The sequence below is a fragment of the Siphateles boraxobius genome, unplaced genomic scaffold, assembly GCF_051911475.1.
Source record: "Siphateles boraxobius isolate OS27281-9 unplaced genomic scaffold, OSU_SipBor_1 24, whole genome shotgun sequence".
Classification (NCBI taxonomy): Eukaryota; Metazoa; Chordata; class Actinopteri; order Cypriniformes; family Leuciscidae; genus Siphateles; species Siphateles boraxobius.
In genome coordinates this window covers 19,243,479-19,260,919 of record NW_027508855.1, presented here as the reverse complement: position 1 = coordinate 19,260,919, position 17,441 = coordinate 19,243,479, and the positions used below count along the sequence as shown (strand labels likewise).

At 40.1% G+C, this 17,441-nt stretch overlaps 1 protein-coding gene across 1 annotated transcript in view; it reads right to left on the bottom strand.

Moving 5' to 3' along the window:
- Positions 1-353: 353 nt before the first annotated feature.
- Positions 354-17,441, bottom strand: part of lmx1ba (LIM homeobox transcription factor 1, beta a) — a 68,195-nt gene continuing 51,107 nt past the window's right edge. Inside the window, exons 5-10 of the mRNA XM_077241793.1 lie at positions 12,822-13,054; positions 12,568-12,746; positions 5,477-5,554; positions 4,448-4,514; positions 4,198-4,362; positions 354-1,247 (exon numbers count right to left, since the gene is read on the bottom strand). Of these exons, the coding sequence (XP_077097908.1) occupies positions 1,090-1,247; positions 4,198-4,362; positions 4,448-4,514; positions 5,477-5,554; positions 12,568-12,746; positions 12,822-13,054 (880 nt within the window). The 3' untranslated portion in view covers positions 354-1,089. The remainder of the gene's footprint in view (positions 1,248-4,197; positions 4,363-4,447; positions 4,515-5,476; positions 5,555-12,567; positions 12,747-12,821; positions 13,055-17,441) is intronic.

Below are 17,441 nucleotides of genomic sequence, written 5' to 3'. Positions count from 1 at the left end.
TCACGCAATTCTGAGAAAAAAATTAAGAATTGTGATGTAAATGACTTTATCCACATACTTTATCAATAGAAAAAAATGTAAACCCGTAAAACACGAGTATTATGCAATCATTTAAAATATTTCTCCTTATACCTTATAGAACCTTTTTGTCATAAAGTGTTCTTTCAAATTGAGTCAAGAACCGTAGTTCAATATAAAACCCCATTTAAACTTTCTTATTCAAACATCTTCCTTTACCAGCCCTCTTTTCATTTCACGTTCTTTGTTAATTTTTCTCAAATGGAAAATTAAAGTACATTTTGAGGCCCGAAATGATGTGTGAAATGTGTAATATTTTAAAAGAAAGAAGAAAAAAAGTTAAAAGATTTTTTTATTTATCTATTTATTTTTAGTACCAACAAACTTTGGTAATTTTAGCAGGTTTGAGCAAAAATGCATCCTCTACAGTGTCCAAGAATGCAAATGACAAATAAATAGCACAGCGAAATAAACATATACATCTTTAAACATCAACAGTTATACTACATAAAGAGGCTTATGGTACTTACTCTAACACAATTTGTTTTAAATAAAGCTCTGCAGGTTTACTTGGCACATGTACGTAATAAATATCTAGTCGTCTTCATCAACACACAGCTGTTTCGGCTTGAGTTTTTCAAAACATTTGAAATCCATATTCTCTCGCATCCTAATGTATGGTTTGAAAACAAAGCAACATTATTGCAATGTATGCAGTAAAGCGTGTCCCATTTTTTGCACGTGTTGCATTCGTCTATTTATGGTCTAAACAGGTTTTGTTCACCCCAATATACTGCTGAAGCTCCTCTGAAAATATTTGGTTTTAGATTTTCTTCGTGTCTCATCTTCAGTGTGGCACAAACGCGTGGCCAGCACAGCTTTGAACCTGGATAGATTCAAGACCTCCTCAGCATGTCTCCAACCAAACCAAGATCTGGTTTCTTCTGTAGTACGAGCCATTTGGTTGTGTTTTCGTGTCTTGGAGTTGTCAGTACAGCGGAGGTTGGTTCTGGTGTTGCAGACAGGAGTGTGTGTGTGTGTGTGTGTGTTTAGTCTCAATACGCTCTGCTTTCAGGAGGTGAAGTAGGAGCTCTGCATGGAGTACAGGCGGTCGATGGGGTTTCCCACGCGGGTCTGAAGGGACGCAGCGTCTGACGCGGCCAGAAAGCAGTCGCTCAGGCTGGTCAGAGACGTGTCACTGTCAATGTCGTGGAAAATAGAGTCGTTTCCTAAAGAAGAGCAAACTTTATTAGGATTAGAGGTACTGAAAATGGAGCATGAAATAAACCAGATCTTTGCATTTATGAAGAGAATGTGAGTGGTGTTTGTTGTCCAATAGTTTGGGGTCGTGAGATTTCTTTAATGTTTTTGAAAGAAGTTTCTTCTGCTTACCAAAGCTGCATTTAATTGATCAAAAATACAGTAAAAAAATTTGAAATATGACAATTAAAAAAAAAAATTATATTGTAATATATCGTGAAAATATTGTGTAATTTATTCCTGTGATTAAAGCTGAATTTTCAGCATCATTACTCCAGTCTTCAGTGTCACATGATCCTCCAGAAATTATTGTGACATGATTATTTGCTGGTCAACGATTAATATAAATGTTGAAACAGTTGCTGCTTAATATTTTTGTGGAAACCGTGATACATTTTTCCAGGATTCTTTGATTAATAGAAAGTTCAACAGAACAGCATTTCTTTAAAATAGGTTTTTACTGTCACTTTTTATCAATTGAATGCATCCTTGCTGAAATTCAAAATTTGAAACTAATGAAAGTATAAAAATACACTAATAACAGTGATCAGAGAAAGACCAATATTTTGTCACCAATATTCACACTTTTTTACTTGGTTATAAGTTCCTTAATATCAGTTCAACCGATAAATACCACAATTTGGTGGATCTTCACAGGCAAAATTTAACTTGATGTTTTCATTTTTTTCAAGACATTAATTCTCAAAGTGAGAATATTTTTCATACTCTATAATACACTCACCTAAAGGATTATTAGGAACACCTGTTCAATTTCTCATTAATGCAATTATCTAATAAACCAATCACATGGCAGTTGCTTCAATGCATTTAGGGGTGTGGTCCTGGTCAAGACAATCTCCTGAACTCCAAACTGAATGTCAGAATGGGAAAGAAAGGTGATTTAAGCAATTTTGAGCGTGGCATGGTTGTTGGTGCCAGACGGGCCGGTCTGAGTATTTCACAATCTGCTCAGTTACTGGGATTTTCACGCACAACCATTTCTAGGGTTTACAAAGAATGGTGTGAAAAGGGAAAAACATCCAGTATGTGGCAGTCCTGTGTGTGAAAATGCCTTGTTGATGCTAGAGGTCAGAGGAGAATGGGCCGACCGATTCAAGCTGATAGAAGAGCAACTTTGACTGAAATAACCACTCGTTACAACTGAGGTATGCAGCAAAGCATTTGTGAAGCCAGAACATGCACAACCTTGAGGCGGATGGGCTACAACAGCAGAAGACCCCACCGGGAACCACTCATCTCCACTACAAATAGGAAAAAGAGGCTACAATTTGCAAGAGCTCACCAAAATTGAACAGTTGAATACTGGAAAAATGTTGCCTGGTCTGATGAGTCTCGATTTCTGTTGAGACATTCAGGTGATAGAGTCAGAATTTGGCGTAAACAGAATGAGAACATGGATCCATCATGCCTTGTTACCACTGTGCAGGCTGGTGGTGGTGGTGTAATGGTGTGGGGGATGTTTTCTTGGCACACTTTAGGCCCCTTAGTGCCAATTGGGCATCGTTTAAATGCCACGGCCTACCTGAGCATTGTTTCTGACCATGTCCATCCCTTTATGGCCACCATGTACCCATCCTCTGATGGCTACTTCCAGCAGGATAATGCACCATGTCACAAAGCTCGAATCATTTCAAATTGGTTTTTTGAACATGACAATGAGTTCACTGTAATAAAATGGCCCCCACAGTCACCAGATCTCAACCCAATAGAGCATCTTTGGGATGTGCTGGAAACGGGAGCTTCGTGCCCTGGATGTGCATCCCACAAATCTCCATCAACTGCAAGATGCTATACTATCAATATGGGCCAACATTTCTAAAGAATGCTTTCAGCACTTTGTTGAATCAATGCCATGTAGAATTAAGGCAGTTCTGAAGGCGGAAGGGGGTCAAACACAGTATTAGTATGGTGTCCCTAATAATCCTTTAGGTGAGTGTATAATGGCACTAATAATAATAATAATATTCATGAAAAATTGAAAATAATGCAGTTAAATCGATTAATTGCAACCAATATATATATATATAAGTAAAATTAAGTAAAAAAAACTTAAAGTAAAATATATATATATATATATATATATATATATATATAATACATATACATATATTTATATATATGTGTGTGTGTGTGTGTGTGTGTGTGTGTGTGTGTGTGTGTGTGTGTGTGTGTGTGTGTGTGTGTGTGTGTGTGTGTGTGTGTGTGTGTGTGTGTGTGTGTGTGTGTACATATATATTATATAAACAAGCTTTTATTTTAGATGCGAATCATTGATTTGACAGCACTATTAATCAATTCTGGATATCAGTTTATTACTATTTTACCTTAAATATAATTGTCACTGGCTGTAAAAAAAACATTATGAAGTAAAATTCTTAAAGTTGAAGTAAAATTTTTAGCAAGTAAGTAAAATATGGTGAAGTCATTGAACAGAAGCTTTTGATCCTCATGGACACAGTTTACCATAAGCCATAGAAATATGATTACACACCAGTAGAACAGAGACTCTCGACTGCTTTAATTGGCTATAAAACGTTATATAAAAGCGCATATAAAGTACTCATTTGCGTCAGCTCGCAGCAGGAGAAAACGCACTTATCAATATGTAATGGAGTGCGTCTGAAGGCAGCAGATTCACGCTCACTTTCTCAGGAGCCCTGCATGTAATTTTATAGTGTAATTTTATAGGCTTTTCAAAAAACTAATTGACACTGTTACATAAGGGTGAAGACAGTTTAATGGCACATTTATTTTTATTGAGCCCATACGTGGCATTAGCAGCCGCTTCTGGTCAATATCATTGAAAGACATGCAACGGGACGAGTATTTTGCTTTGGTAACATCACTCCGGAGACGTGTGGAAAAAAGCGGATAGGGTATGACGTGTTTGCAGCTCACCGTATGGGTTCATGTGATCTCCAGGCATCTGTGGAGGAGTGAGGCCTTGCTGGAACGGGTCTGTGCTGTATCCGTTTGCATCCATGGACACTAACTGATGTTGTGGAGGCGGAGCCAGTGGCGTATACGAGTTCATCAGATTCTCCATTCGGCTTGAGATCACATCTGCAGAAAACGAGTTGAGTTACTGAAAACATAAAGCAGATGTAAAACGCTGCTGAAGAACAGCATATGTCCTGAAGTCTCGTACCTTGTCCGATTCTCTGAGAGTTTTGCTGCTCTTGTTGCTGCTGTTGTCGGCGCGCTAACTTCTTCATCTGAGCGGAAAAAGAGGAACATACAAATACTCAATCGTTTTTTAAGACCAACTATATTGAACTATATTGAAGACCTATACGTAGGCCAGGGGTTTTCAAACTGGGGTTCGGGGACACCTAGGCAGTGCTATTTTAGTATTATTTATATAGCCTATTATTATAGTTTTTATTATACATTTTGAATTACCTGTTATTTTTACACTTTTACAGTTTTCAGCCTTTGTCATTTTTATTAGTTTTTTTTATATATGAATATTTAGTTTTTATTTATTATATTTCACATTAGTAATTTTAGTGATTATATGGAATAAAATGTGAAAAATTTAAGAATAAATAAATAATAAAAGATAACTTATACATTAATTAATTAATTGATAAATAATTTGATTAAAATAATAAATAAATAAACAAATAAATATTATTTCCAGTTAGTAATTTGAGGGATTAAACTTTATATATATATATATATATATATATATATATATATATATATATATATATATATATATATATATAAATTAAATATTAATTAATGTATACTAAATAATAATATATGTTGAATACATTTTTATTTCAGTTTTAGTTTATTTAGTTTATTTCCAGTTAGTTTGATTCAACTCAAAGTGTAACAAATGTAAAAATAAATAATAAAAGATAATATTTAAATAAAGTGAAATAAATAAATTATTAAATAAATGATTGAATTAATAATCCATCTGTACAACAGTAATAATACATCTGTACAACAATATTAAAGTGAGTAAAAAAATATATACTTACTCCATTTATAATATTATTTTTCACAGTATACTTTGGGTCTAACTACATGAAAATATACAGCTGCCTTTTACATTTTCGGATGGGGGTTCCTCACACAAGGATGATGTTATCTGGTTGCCCATTGCATGAAAAGATTGAAACCCCGTGAGCTGGGCTGGGTTCAAGTCTCTGGATGTGCTCACCTTTGCTCTTTGGTTCTGAAACCACACCTGGACGACTCGAACGCTCAGACCGGTCTCAGCAGCCAGAGTCTCTCGGACCTGAAATAAACAATTTTGGTGTGTTGGTCTTAATGATCATTCATTCATTTTGCGTTTCTTTAGTTATTTTCAGGGCGTTAACGCCATCTACCGAACACTTGTGGTAACGACAGGTTTGGTGTACTGTTTCTATTTCCTGTTGTATTCTCGTTTGGAACGAGATTAGTGTTTAGTTAGTACACGACTTTTCCGGAGCGAGTTGTACTCCGTGTTGTGTAAATTCTGCTGTCAGGTTTCTTCAAACTTGTTCATGCTTAGTAGAAAACGATGTATGTGTTGCATTTGGTTTTCGAAATGATTGAAGAAGACAATTTGATTTAATTGATACTTTTATTTGTGTTTACAGTTTTACAGCTTGTTTTTGCACTGCTGTGTGTAAAATAAAGGAGAGGAGAAAAAGGACCTCAGGATAAAGCATCATCTCATTTCTTTGTTCACCTCACCTGGCTGTTTATACGCGCTGGATAGCTAAATACGCATACGTTTAGTGAGGCCAGTACAGTAAAACGGCATACCCTCGCCTGTCGAGAAGACAGAACTTCAACTGCTATAAAAAAAATATAACCTTGTTGCCCGTCGAGACTACGCCATTAACCTGCCCTCATCAAGCCTGCATGTGACTTCCCTATTCTCCAGCTCCATAAGTCATGGATTCTCCGACCGAAATGCAAATTCCCACTGGTGTGACTGATGCAGAAGCCTGTGACTGGGAGGCGAGATCAGAGCTATTTGCAACAAGCTCTGTTCGTGCACCACCTCAACACGGATCAACATGCAGCTCACGAAGGAGCACTACGCTAGCAACCGCTAAAGCCAGAGCTCAAGCAGCAAGAACCAAAGCAGCCTATTCTGAAAAGGAAATGGAACTGAAACTTCAGAAAGCTGAAGCAGAACTACGAACTGCCAAAGCAGAGGCTGAATTGGAGTCATTGCGGTGTAGAAAAGAAATGGAGGCTGCAATAGCTGAAGCAGCAGTTCTTCAAGCAGAATTAGATGATGACAACAGCCTCGGGGAACCGGAGTCAGAACTGATCCAAAGGTATTTCACTGCAAACAGCGTGCCACCGCAGAGAGATATAAAACAAGAAAGCTATGATACTCCGCCCAACCTGCACAGCCACTCGCTTCCACCTGCACGTCCTCCAACGCAGCCAGCCATAAGACCTACAGTACAGCATCCAGCAACATCGCCTGCAGAGCTACCGACACACCCACCAGCAGAGTCCCGGAGACCGATGCCAGCCCCAAGACGGCTGCCACCACCGTCACAGGTACCACAACAGCCACAACTGCCACTCATGTTACCTGCTAGTACGTATTACAGCCCACACCAAGCCAGCAAACACGCATGGCAGAGAGGAAAAAACCATGGGCTACCCAGTCCTGCTCCACGCCCTACCTCGCCTCGTCACACGTCTGCTCAAGATGGACACAGCTCCCCGACTGCTGACCTGGCGAAGTTCATCGCTAGAAACCAGATCGTCTCCACAGGGCTGATGAAGTTCGACGATAAGGCAGAGAATTACTGGGCGTGGAAAGCTTCATTCTGCAATGTCATAGACAATATAGGCTTGTCAGTAGCAGAAGGGACTGACCTTCTGATTAAATGGCTCGGCAAAGAGTCGTCCGAACAAGCATGCAGGCTCAGAGCAGCCTACATCAGAGACCCCCAGGGTGGCCTCCGAGCTATCTGGCAGCGCATTGAAGAGTGCTATGGTACCCCTGAAGCTATTGAAGGGGCGCTATTTGCCAGACTGTAAAACTTCCCAAGAATCTCCAACAAAGAGCCAGCCAAGTTACGCGACTTAGCCGACTTGCTACAGGAACTGTATGCAGCAAAACAGGATGGATTCCTTCCAGGACTAACTTACCTTGACACTGCTAGAGGAGTAGCCCCAATCATAGAAAAGCTCCCGTATAATCTACAGGAGAAGTGGGTGTCCTACGGCTCTCAGATAAAGCAACAGCATCAGATTTCCTTTCCCCCATTCGGCGTATTCCTCGACTTCATCCAGAACCAAGCTAAAGCAAGAAATGATCCCAGTTTCAGAGTCACCATGCCACATCTGCCAGCCACAAATAGAGACAAACCCAAAAGCATCCAGAGTAGAGTCAATCAGTCGGTTGCAGTTCACAAGACTCAAGTCGCAGAGTAAAGCCAGAAAAGTGAGCCTGAATCTGACTCTCTAGATCTCACAAAGCAATGCCGAATCCACAAAAAGCCCCATTCATTAGGAGCATGTAGGAGCTTTAGAGACAAATTGCTAGCTGACCGTAAACAATATATCAAAGACAATTCCATCTGCTACCGCTGTTTTGCTTCAACCACACATATTGCAAAGAACTGTGACAAAACCATAACATGTGCAGAATGTCAGAGCATCAAACACGTCGAAGCCCTCCATCCAGGTCCATCACCATGGAAAGCAAAGCCACCCCCATCTACGTTAGAGAACGGCAGGGAGGGCAGTGAGAATCAGCAGCCTCCAGAGACGGTCTCCTCCAAGTGCACTGAGGTATGCGGTGAAGGTATGAGTGCTAGGGGTTGTTCCAAAATATGCTTAGTTAGTGTCTATCCACAAGGTCAGAGAGAAGCAATAACTAGAGTGTATGCTATCATTGATGAGCAAAGTAATAAATTCCTTGCACGTACAGAATTCGAGATATTCAGCGACAAAGCACTCCATCTCCGTACACGCTCAAGACGTGTGCAGGCAGCATAGAGACTTCTGGAAGGAGAGCTTGTGGCTACATGCTGGAGTCACTGGACGAAAAGACTTGCGTCCCTCTTCCCGTCCTCATTGAATGCAATGAACTTCCGGACAACAGGTCTGAAATCCCAACTCCCAGTGTAGTTTTACATATCCCTCATCTGAGGTGCTTAGCCAGTGAGATTCCTCCATTGGACTCCAGTGCCCAGATACTGCTGTTACAAGGGAGAGACATTTTGAGTATACACAAGATCAGAAAACAGATCAACGGCCCCGACAATGCCCCATTCGCTCAAAAGCTAGACCTAGGCTGGGTGGTGATCGGCGATGTGTGCCTCGGCACAGCACACCGCCCCTCCTCAGTCACTTCTCTCAAAACATGTATCTTGGGAGATGGCCGCCCCAGCTACCTCACACCCTGCTCCAGCCACCTGCGTGTGAAAGACCCTCCACACAGCCACTCAGTCCGTCATGATCCTCTACCTCAGCAAGCCGCCGTTCACACTGCTTCTCTGCTGCACGGGGATGACCTGAAGACCTCCCTCCAATGCCTTCAAGACATACAGATCCCCCGCCGCTACACATCTCTTTCCACCTCTGCAGCAAGCACGAGAGAGTTGTGTGCGTTTGCGGATGCTTCAACCAAAGCAATCGCAGCGGGGGCCTACTTGAAGGTGACCGATGAACATGGACGCTCCAAAGTCGGATTCGTGCTTGGCAAAGCAAAGCTGGCACCAATGAAGGAGACTACAATCTCCAGACTCGAACTCTGTGCTGCAGTCCTTGCGGTTGAGATAGCTGAGACTGTTGTGAGTAGCATGGACTCACACATGAACTCTGTCACTTTCTATTCTGACAGCAAAGTTGTGTTAGGTTATATTAACAATGAGCAGAGAAGATTTTATGTTTATGTAAGCAACAGGGTCCAACGCATCAGACAAGCAACGTCACCCCAACAGTGGAAGTATGTCTCCTCAGAGCTCAACCCGGCCGATCATGGCTCCAGATCCGTTGCTGCTGCATCATTGAGAGACATCAACTGGCTGACCGGACCCGCCTTCTTGTCTGATAAGCCTCCAGCTGATCATCAGTCACTGTTTGATCTAGTTGACCCAGAATTAGACACTGAGATCAGACCTCAGGTCGCAACGCTAGACACTGAATCACACAGCCCAGCTTAGGACCTGAACGCTTTGAGCGCTTCTCAAAGTGGACTTCTGTGTTAAGAGCACTTGCGGTCTTGATTCACATAGCTCAGTGTTTCAGACAAACTGACAAAGACAACACATGCAGAGGGTGGCATACCTGTAAGAAAGCAATCACGCCAGAGAACCTGGAAAAAGCAAAGAAACTACTGATCAAGAACATGCAGCAAGAAAGATATCCTAGTGAATTCAGTAACATTCAGAGTAAGTCAGACATTCCAAAACAGAGCAGTATTGCAAAGTTGTGCCCAGTGGTTGACAGTTTGGACTTCTCAGAGTGGGCGGACGCATCACTCAGTCTGGCCTTGAGATAAACCGCACCAATCCCCTCATCATCCCAGTTCAGCACCACCTAACAACTCTCCTTGTGCGCCACCATCACGAGCAGGTAAAACACCAGGGCAGACACTTCACAGAGGGGGCCATCAGGGACGCTGGACTGTGGCTGGTGGGCGGAAAGAGATGTATCAGAGGCACTCTGTCCCAATGTGTCACCTGTAGGAGACTGCGTGGCAAGCAAGAACATCAGCTGATGGCAGATCTGCCTGCAGACCGGCTACAAGCTGCCCCACCGTTCACGTACGTCGGCTTGGACGTGTTTGGCCCGTGGGAGGTTATCAGCCGTCGGACGAGAGGTGGACAAGCAAACAGCAAAAGGTGGACAGTAATGTTCACCTGTCTCTGTGTGCGTGCTGTACACATTGAAGTGATAGAGACACTGAGTGCATCTAGTTTTATAAATGCTCTACGGAGATTTTTCTCCATCAGAGGCCCTGCCGCACAGATTAGGTCCGACAGAGGCACTAACTTTACTGGTGCTTCAAAAGAATTTAATCTGGAAGATGACGCAGACATGCAACGTTACCTACAAGACCAACAATGCACATGGATTTTCAACCCCCCACACGCCTCCCATATGGTAGGGGCCTGGGAGCGACTTATCGGGGTGGCCCGTCCCATCCTAGACTCCATGTTCCTGCAGCAACGCTTCTCTTCAATGACCCATGAGGTCCTCGTCACACTCATGGCAGAGGTTTGTGCAATTATGAATGCGAGGCCCCTGCTGCCTGTGTCAACTGACCCTGAGAACCCTCTCATACTCACCCCCTCCATGCTTCTGACACAAAAGACAGGAGCCCCATTGAAGCTGGAAGCTGGTACAACATCTCGCAGAGACATTTTGGCATAAATGGCAACGTGAATACCTGAGCACTCTGCAAAGTCGTGCCAAGTGGCAGGACAAAAGGCCTAACTTGCGGGAAGGAGACGTCATCTTGATGAAAGACAATGCAGTGCCAAGGAACCACTAGCCAATGGCAGTGGTCATCAAAACTTTTCCCAGCAGAGATAATGTTGTCAGGACTGTAGATATCAGAGTAATTCGCCACGGCACTCCTAAAGTGTTCAAAAGACCAGTAACTGAACTTGTCTTACTTTTCTCCCCTAAACAGAATGTTACTTGTGTTTAGGTAAATTGTATGCATTTAAAAGGTAATAGATGTGGTATCCTTAAGATACCAGGCAGGGAGTGTGTTGGTCTTAATGATCATTCATTCATTTTCCGTTATTTTCAGTGCGTTAACGCCATCTACCGAACACTTGTGGTAACGACAGGTTTGGTGTACTGTTTCTATTTCCTGTTGTATTCTCGTTTGTATTCTCGTTTGGAACGAGATTAGTGTTTAGTTAGTACACGACTTTTCCGGAGCGAGTTGTACTCCGTGTTGTGTAAATTCTGCTGTCAAGTTTTTCTTCAAACCCGCTCAGTTGTGTTTCCCTCGGGAAAGTAGTACTGTGTGTAATATTAGGCGTTTATATTAGTCGTTTTCTTAAGATGTGTAAGAAGAAAATTAACTTGTTGCCACGAAGTGTAGATTCCTCTGTTTCTCGTGTAATGGCGGTTCATGCTTAGTAGAAAACGATGTATGTGTTGCATTTGGTTTGCGAAATGATTGAAGAAGACAATTTGAGTTAATAGATACTTTTATTTGTGTTTACAGTTTTACAGCTTGTTTTTGCACTGATGTGTGTAAAATAAAGGAGAGGAGGAAAAGGACCTCAGGATAAAGCATCATCTCATTTCTTTGTTCACCTCACCTGGCTGTTTATACGCGCTGGATAGCTAAATACGCATACGTTTAGTGAGGCCAGTACATTTGGAGTACAAAGATTTTGGAGTACGTTTTACAAGAAAATACTTTTCAGTCTTTCTATATTCAATGCGTTACTTGCAGTTTCTTTGTAATTATTTGTGAAATTTACTGGAATTACTGAGTGAAAATTGTTCGCAAGACGGTTTTTTTTCCCCCGTCTACCCAGACATTAGACCAGCAGCATGAAGTCTGATCCCTCAGCGTTTGCCATTTGTATATCAAATATTTACATTATTCATTTAGCGGACACTTTTATCCAAAATTCACTAATAATATGCATTATGCAATAGTCAAGTCAAGTCAAGCATATAGCGCTTTTTACAAGATAGTTTGTGTAAAAGGAGCTTTATTTTGAGTTTTTTTATAGCAGAACTAGAAGAAAATAGTGTCATCGTCCAGCTTAAGTAAGTTCAGTGACGGTTAATTTGTGTTGTAAAAAAGTTCATTCAAAAATATATATACAGCCGCTATGGAGAAGACAGTGATGTCATCTCTCAGCTCAGTTCAGTTCTCATTTAATAGTGTCAATGCAGGCAGATCAATAATATTGTAATAATAATAATAATATTGAAGCCAATAGAAGGCCCATTGATATGCTGCGTGCCCCTATTATGCTGTTGTGTCTGAAACAGTTAGTTTGAAGATTCAGTCTCTCTAAACTCTTCCCTTCTGGTCAGACGGCTCGGTCTGCTGTGATTGGTCGACAGCTTAGAGCGCGGGCCAGAAACCAAACTCCCATTATCATATCTGAATTTCAGATCCGGAGGCTTCAGTGATACGAACAGTAATGATATCGTTAATTTTACAGAATCAGTTCAAGCCCTAGTCCTCATTCTTTTGAAGAAAGCGCTATACGAATAAATGTTAATTGAATAATCATTTAAGGTTGGTTTGGGGTTTACCTGAGCTCTTCTCCTCTATAAATCTCGTGAAGAAGGTCTCACCTTTCTGCATGGTTTGGAGGAGACCTCGAAGGAGGCCTTGAATGCGCGCCGCTGCTGTGTGGTGAGAATAGTGCGAGGTCTTTTGGGTCTGCGTGGGTCTTTGCCATCATCGCTGCCTTTACCCTGTCCTCCTGCTCCTTTCTCCTGCTTCACATCCACATCTTCATCCTCACTTTTATCTGCAGAAACACACATTTTGACATCATCTTTCTTCGGCGAGCGGACGAGAGAAAAGGCAAGAGTTGTGTTCTCACCAGAGTCGGACATCTCCGGGCTGACGGAGCGCAGTAAGTCCTTCTCTCTCTCGTAGTCGCTCTTACACAGCAGCTGTCCCTCCTTCAGGACGAACTCGTCTCCTTTACACAGCTGCCGCTCACACACACAGCAGCAGAAGCAGTTCAGATGATACACACTTTCCAGTGCGCGCATCACAAACTCAGTGGGAGCGATCTTCTCCAGACAGCCGCTGCATTTGGTCGCGAACAACCTGATGAGAAAAAAATAAAAAACGAACTCAAACCACATTCATTGTGCACAATTTATTAGTGCATGCTATTCTGAAGAAATAAAGTGTGTGTTTACATATTTAATTAAAATTCATATTATTTCATATAAAATTTAAAAAATTTGCTGATGTAACCAAGGCGAAGACAAATAATATTAGCGAATAGTATAATAGTTCATTTTCCATAAAATAATGTTAAATGCATTGCAAAATAATTTATTTTTGTTATTTTAAATGTTTAAAATAATTCACAATTTTTTTTGATGCAAAACGGATTTTTTCAATAGACAGTACCGTTCAATTAGTAAGTAAGAGTACGATTTCTTTCTTTTTTTAAAATTAGTACTCTTATAAAGCAAGGATGCACTGCATTTATTAACGGTGATAGTAAAGACTTTTATACTGTTACAAAAGATTTCTATTTCAAATATATGCTGTTCTTTCAAAATTTCTATTCATCAAAGAATACTAGAAAAAAAAATATTGCGGTTTCTACAAAAATATCAAGATGCACAATTGTTTTCAACATTGATAATAATCAGAAATGTTTCTTGAGCATCAAATCATCATATTATACTGATTTCTGAAGGATCATGTGACACTGAAGACTGGAGTAATGATGCTGAAAATCCAGCTTTGATCACAGGAATAAATTACACTTTACCATATATTCACAATGTAATAATATTTCACAATTTTAATATATTTATTATCAAATACATGCAGTCTGGGTGAGCAGAAGAGACATCGTTCAAAAACCTTTAAAATCTTACTGACCCCAAACTTTTGAATGGCAGTGTAAAGTAGGTGAGTTCACTGATTTTAAGTGAATTATGGTCAAAACACTAGATCACTTATTGTAAAAAACAGATTTGAACATGACATATTGTAGGCTACACAGCAGGATCTGTGGTCTTAATTATTTGAAGTACAATGTGAAACAGTAAAGCACAAGAGTGACTCATTTCTTGGGTTAATACTCAAACCCCCTGACGTGAAATCCTCTGCAAAGCTCAATAATTCTGAAGCATTAAGCAGATCTTCCCTCAGAGCGGTGTCTTCTCCCACACCAATAAAGTTCATCCATAAATATCACAAGCGCACAGATTGATGCGTGACTGACACCGGACGCCCCAGCGGTGCCGCCGCGCTCATGATTATGACTTTGAAAGAGATTTTTAATAAGCCTCGAGATATGATGGTATCATGAGGTGAGACGGCACAAAAGAGTTTTACAGAGGAGTCAATATTCAGAGAAGGACCCACGGGAAGGAACGATCACAGGTGCGATCTCTTTAATACCTCTACTGTTTCTCACAGACAGCATTGAAGGAGACTTTTGCTGAAGATGTTTCTCCTGATCTCGCAAGTTTTCAGAAGAGATCTCAAACTGTGCTCAAACTCGCCAAGATCACAGAAACTGCTATCAAAAGTCAAAGATCTCCACATAAACACATTTCCTTTATAGCTTATTGTATAGCTCATTTGTATTTACACACTTTATCTTTGGGCTCTATTAAAAAAAAGAAAGAAATTAGCCTACTTTTATTCATTATGGACTTTTAAAAATGACACTAAAGACATTCATGTTACAAAAGATTTCAATTTCAAGTAGTTCTTTTGAACTGTCTATTCATCAAAGAATACTGAAAGAAATGTTTCGAGGTTTCCACAAAAATATGAAGCTGCACAACTTTTTGACATTGATAATAATAATAAATGTTTCTTGAGCATCAAATCATCATATTAGAATGATTTCTGAAGGATCATGTGACACTGAAGACTGGAGTAATGATGCTGAAAATTCAGCTTTGATCACAGGAATACATTTTATTTTAAATATATAATTACCTAGAAAACAGTTGTTTTAAATTGTAATAATATTTCACAATATTACTGTTTTTACAGATTTTTTTGATCAAATACATGCAGCCTTGGTGAGCAGAAGAGACTTAAATAAAATAAATCTAATAGGACCCCAAACTTTTGAACAATAGCGTATTTTATTTCTTCTACAAGACGAAACAGAGAAAAAGTTGATTCCATTGAGCCTGAATGAGCAACCTTTCAGCAATACCATTTTCTACAATGTACAATATGTTCAATCCTCTCACCCAAACCTCTTCTTCCTCCATCTTCTGCTAATGTTTAATAATCGCACGTTTCCCTTCTTCCTCTGTCTGTCACTTCCCATTATGCTGGTGTCTGTAATTCCCATGATCCTTCTGGAGATCTCCCTTTCTTCTATTGTGCTTGAGAACTAATCCTGTCCTTTTCTCAGTCTTTTGTTGACAGGACCACAGCGGCGCTTTGTCCCGAGTCTTTGTCAGAACAGCCATGAGTGACACTTGCATCAGTGCGACTCTTCAAGTAACGTTAACAGAATGTTTGTTCAGTGTTATCTGGTCTTAAACAATGTTCTCAAAATGTTATTTATACATCGTTCATCATTTTTTCCCCCGGAAACATTTTAGTTGGATGTTCGTCTAATGGTTTATATATGTTACCACTTGCTTCAGAATGTTCAGAACATTCAAACGTTTCAGAATGTTCAGAACATTCAAAAGTAACATTCACATTATGTTTACAAGATTATAAAATGGAATGTTCCCAAATCAAAAATGCATACGACTACAAACCACAAAAACGCAGCAGGACGAGTTACACACCTAAGTTTAACATTAGTAAAACTGACTATGAGTAATAGTACTAGTGTTTGTTTGACTTAAGACAAGTAATGTGGAAATGAACAAAAAGAAGATGGATGGTGCATAAGATTTTTGGGTTACACTTTATTTCAAAGGTCCACTTTAGACATTCTACTAACTGTAAGTAAATTTGCAACATGTGAATTAACTCTCATTAGAGTATTAGTAGTGTGTTAGGTTAGGGTTAGGTGTTCGAGTTAGTAGAATAAGTTGACATTGCAAAGTTACTTATAGTGAGAAAAATGTCTAAAGTGGACCATTGAAATAAAGTGTGTGTGTGTGTCTGTGTCTGTGTGTGTGTGTGTGTGTGTGTGTGTGTGTGTGTGTGTGTGTGTGTGTGTGTGTGTGTGTGTGTGTGTGTGTGTGTGTGTGTGTGTGTGTGTGTGTGTGTTAGAGAGAAAGTACCATAAGAAAGAACTTGTTTTGATTGACACTGTTCAGTTGTTGAAACTAATCCCTCTTTAATACCATTAAGGACAACCTTAAGAAGTGAAAGTCTTCACGCTCAGTCAGTCATGCTTAGAAAAGCCTTCAGATCTATGATCTTCAATGTGTGCATGTGATATTGATGTTTGTATGTGTGAGGGGGGATTTTATTTATCCTTCTCTCTGTATTTGTTTGCTATAGATCAGAAATGTAACAAACATAAACAATAAATTATCCCTCGTTTGCCGCCACCAAAGTTGTTCAGAGCAGACACGTCTGAACAGGCTTATGGAAAACCAGCAAACATCTCTCCAAACACCAAACACCAGCCCGACCGAGAGAGAGAGAGAGCTTAAGACCAGAGATTACTTGCAACAACATCTCTTCAGATCCGCTTTAGGTACTTTAGAAACAAGAAGACATCATGTAGAATTCAATACGGGGTGACACAATATACACTGATACGCAGAGGTAAAATAAATGTGCTCAACAAAGTTTATGCTTCAGCTTTTGCTTCTAAAATTCCTTTGGAGAAATGAAAACATAATTTGTTTAAACTATTAATTTTAAAAGTATAGAGATGCAAAATAAACGAGAAGCAGCTCAAAATTTCATGAGAAAGGTTTGATTTCATATTGAGACTTTCATATATAAAGGCAGCTGAGGAATACGTCTACAGACACATGCATTCAATTGTAACTGGTACGTCATTTGAAAGTAATTACATCCCATTTAACCAATCTTTTTACATTGCTTTTTGATGCCATTACGGACTTGCAGACCTCTCAATGTGTGTGTGAGTGCGTGTGTGTGTCGGCGTGTGTGTGTGCGTTTGATTTTTCCAACCGCCTCTTCCACATCCATACAGCACAGATGCATGTGCACTACAAAAGGACTAAAGATGTCATTAAACCCTGACGCTTTCCTCTGAAGGTACTGTATGGAAAATACCCTGTAGTCCACACACACACACACACACACACACACACACAGACGGCACATTTACCACATTTAACTACTCTCTGACCCTATCAAAGCGTATAAGCCACATCCACTCGCCTCTATAAAATTCGAAAGGTCTCAGATGAACCGAGTGTCGGAAGTGGGACTTTTAAATGCATATAAAACTTTATACAATAGGCCTTCACATTAATATAAAGAAAATAGCATTTCTGAAACTAATTTCAATTTCAGCTGTAAAGCGGCTCTAAAACAATAGTGTCATCATTCAGTT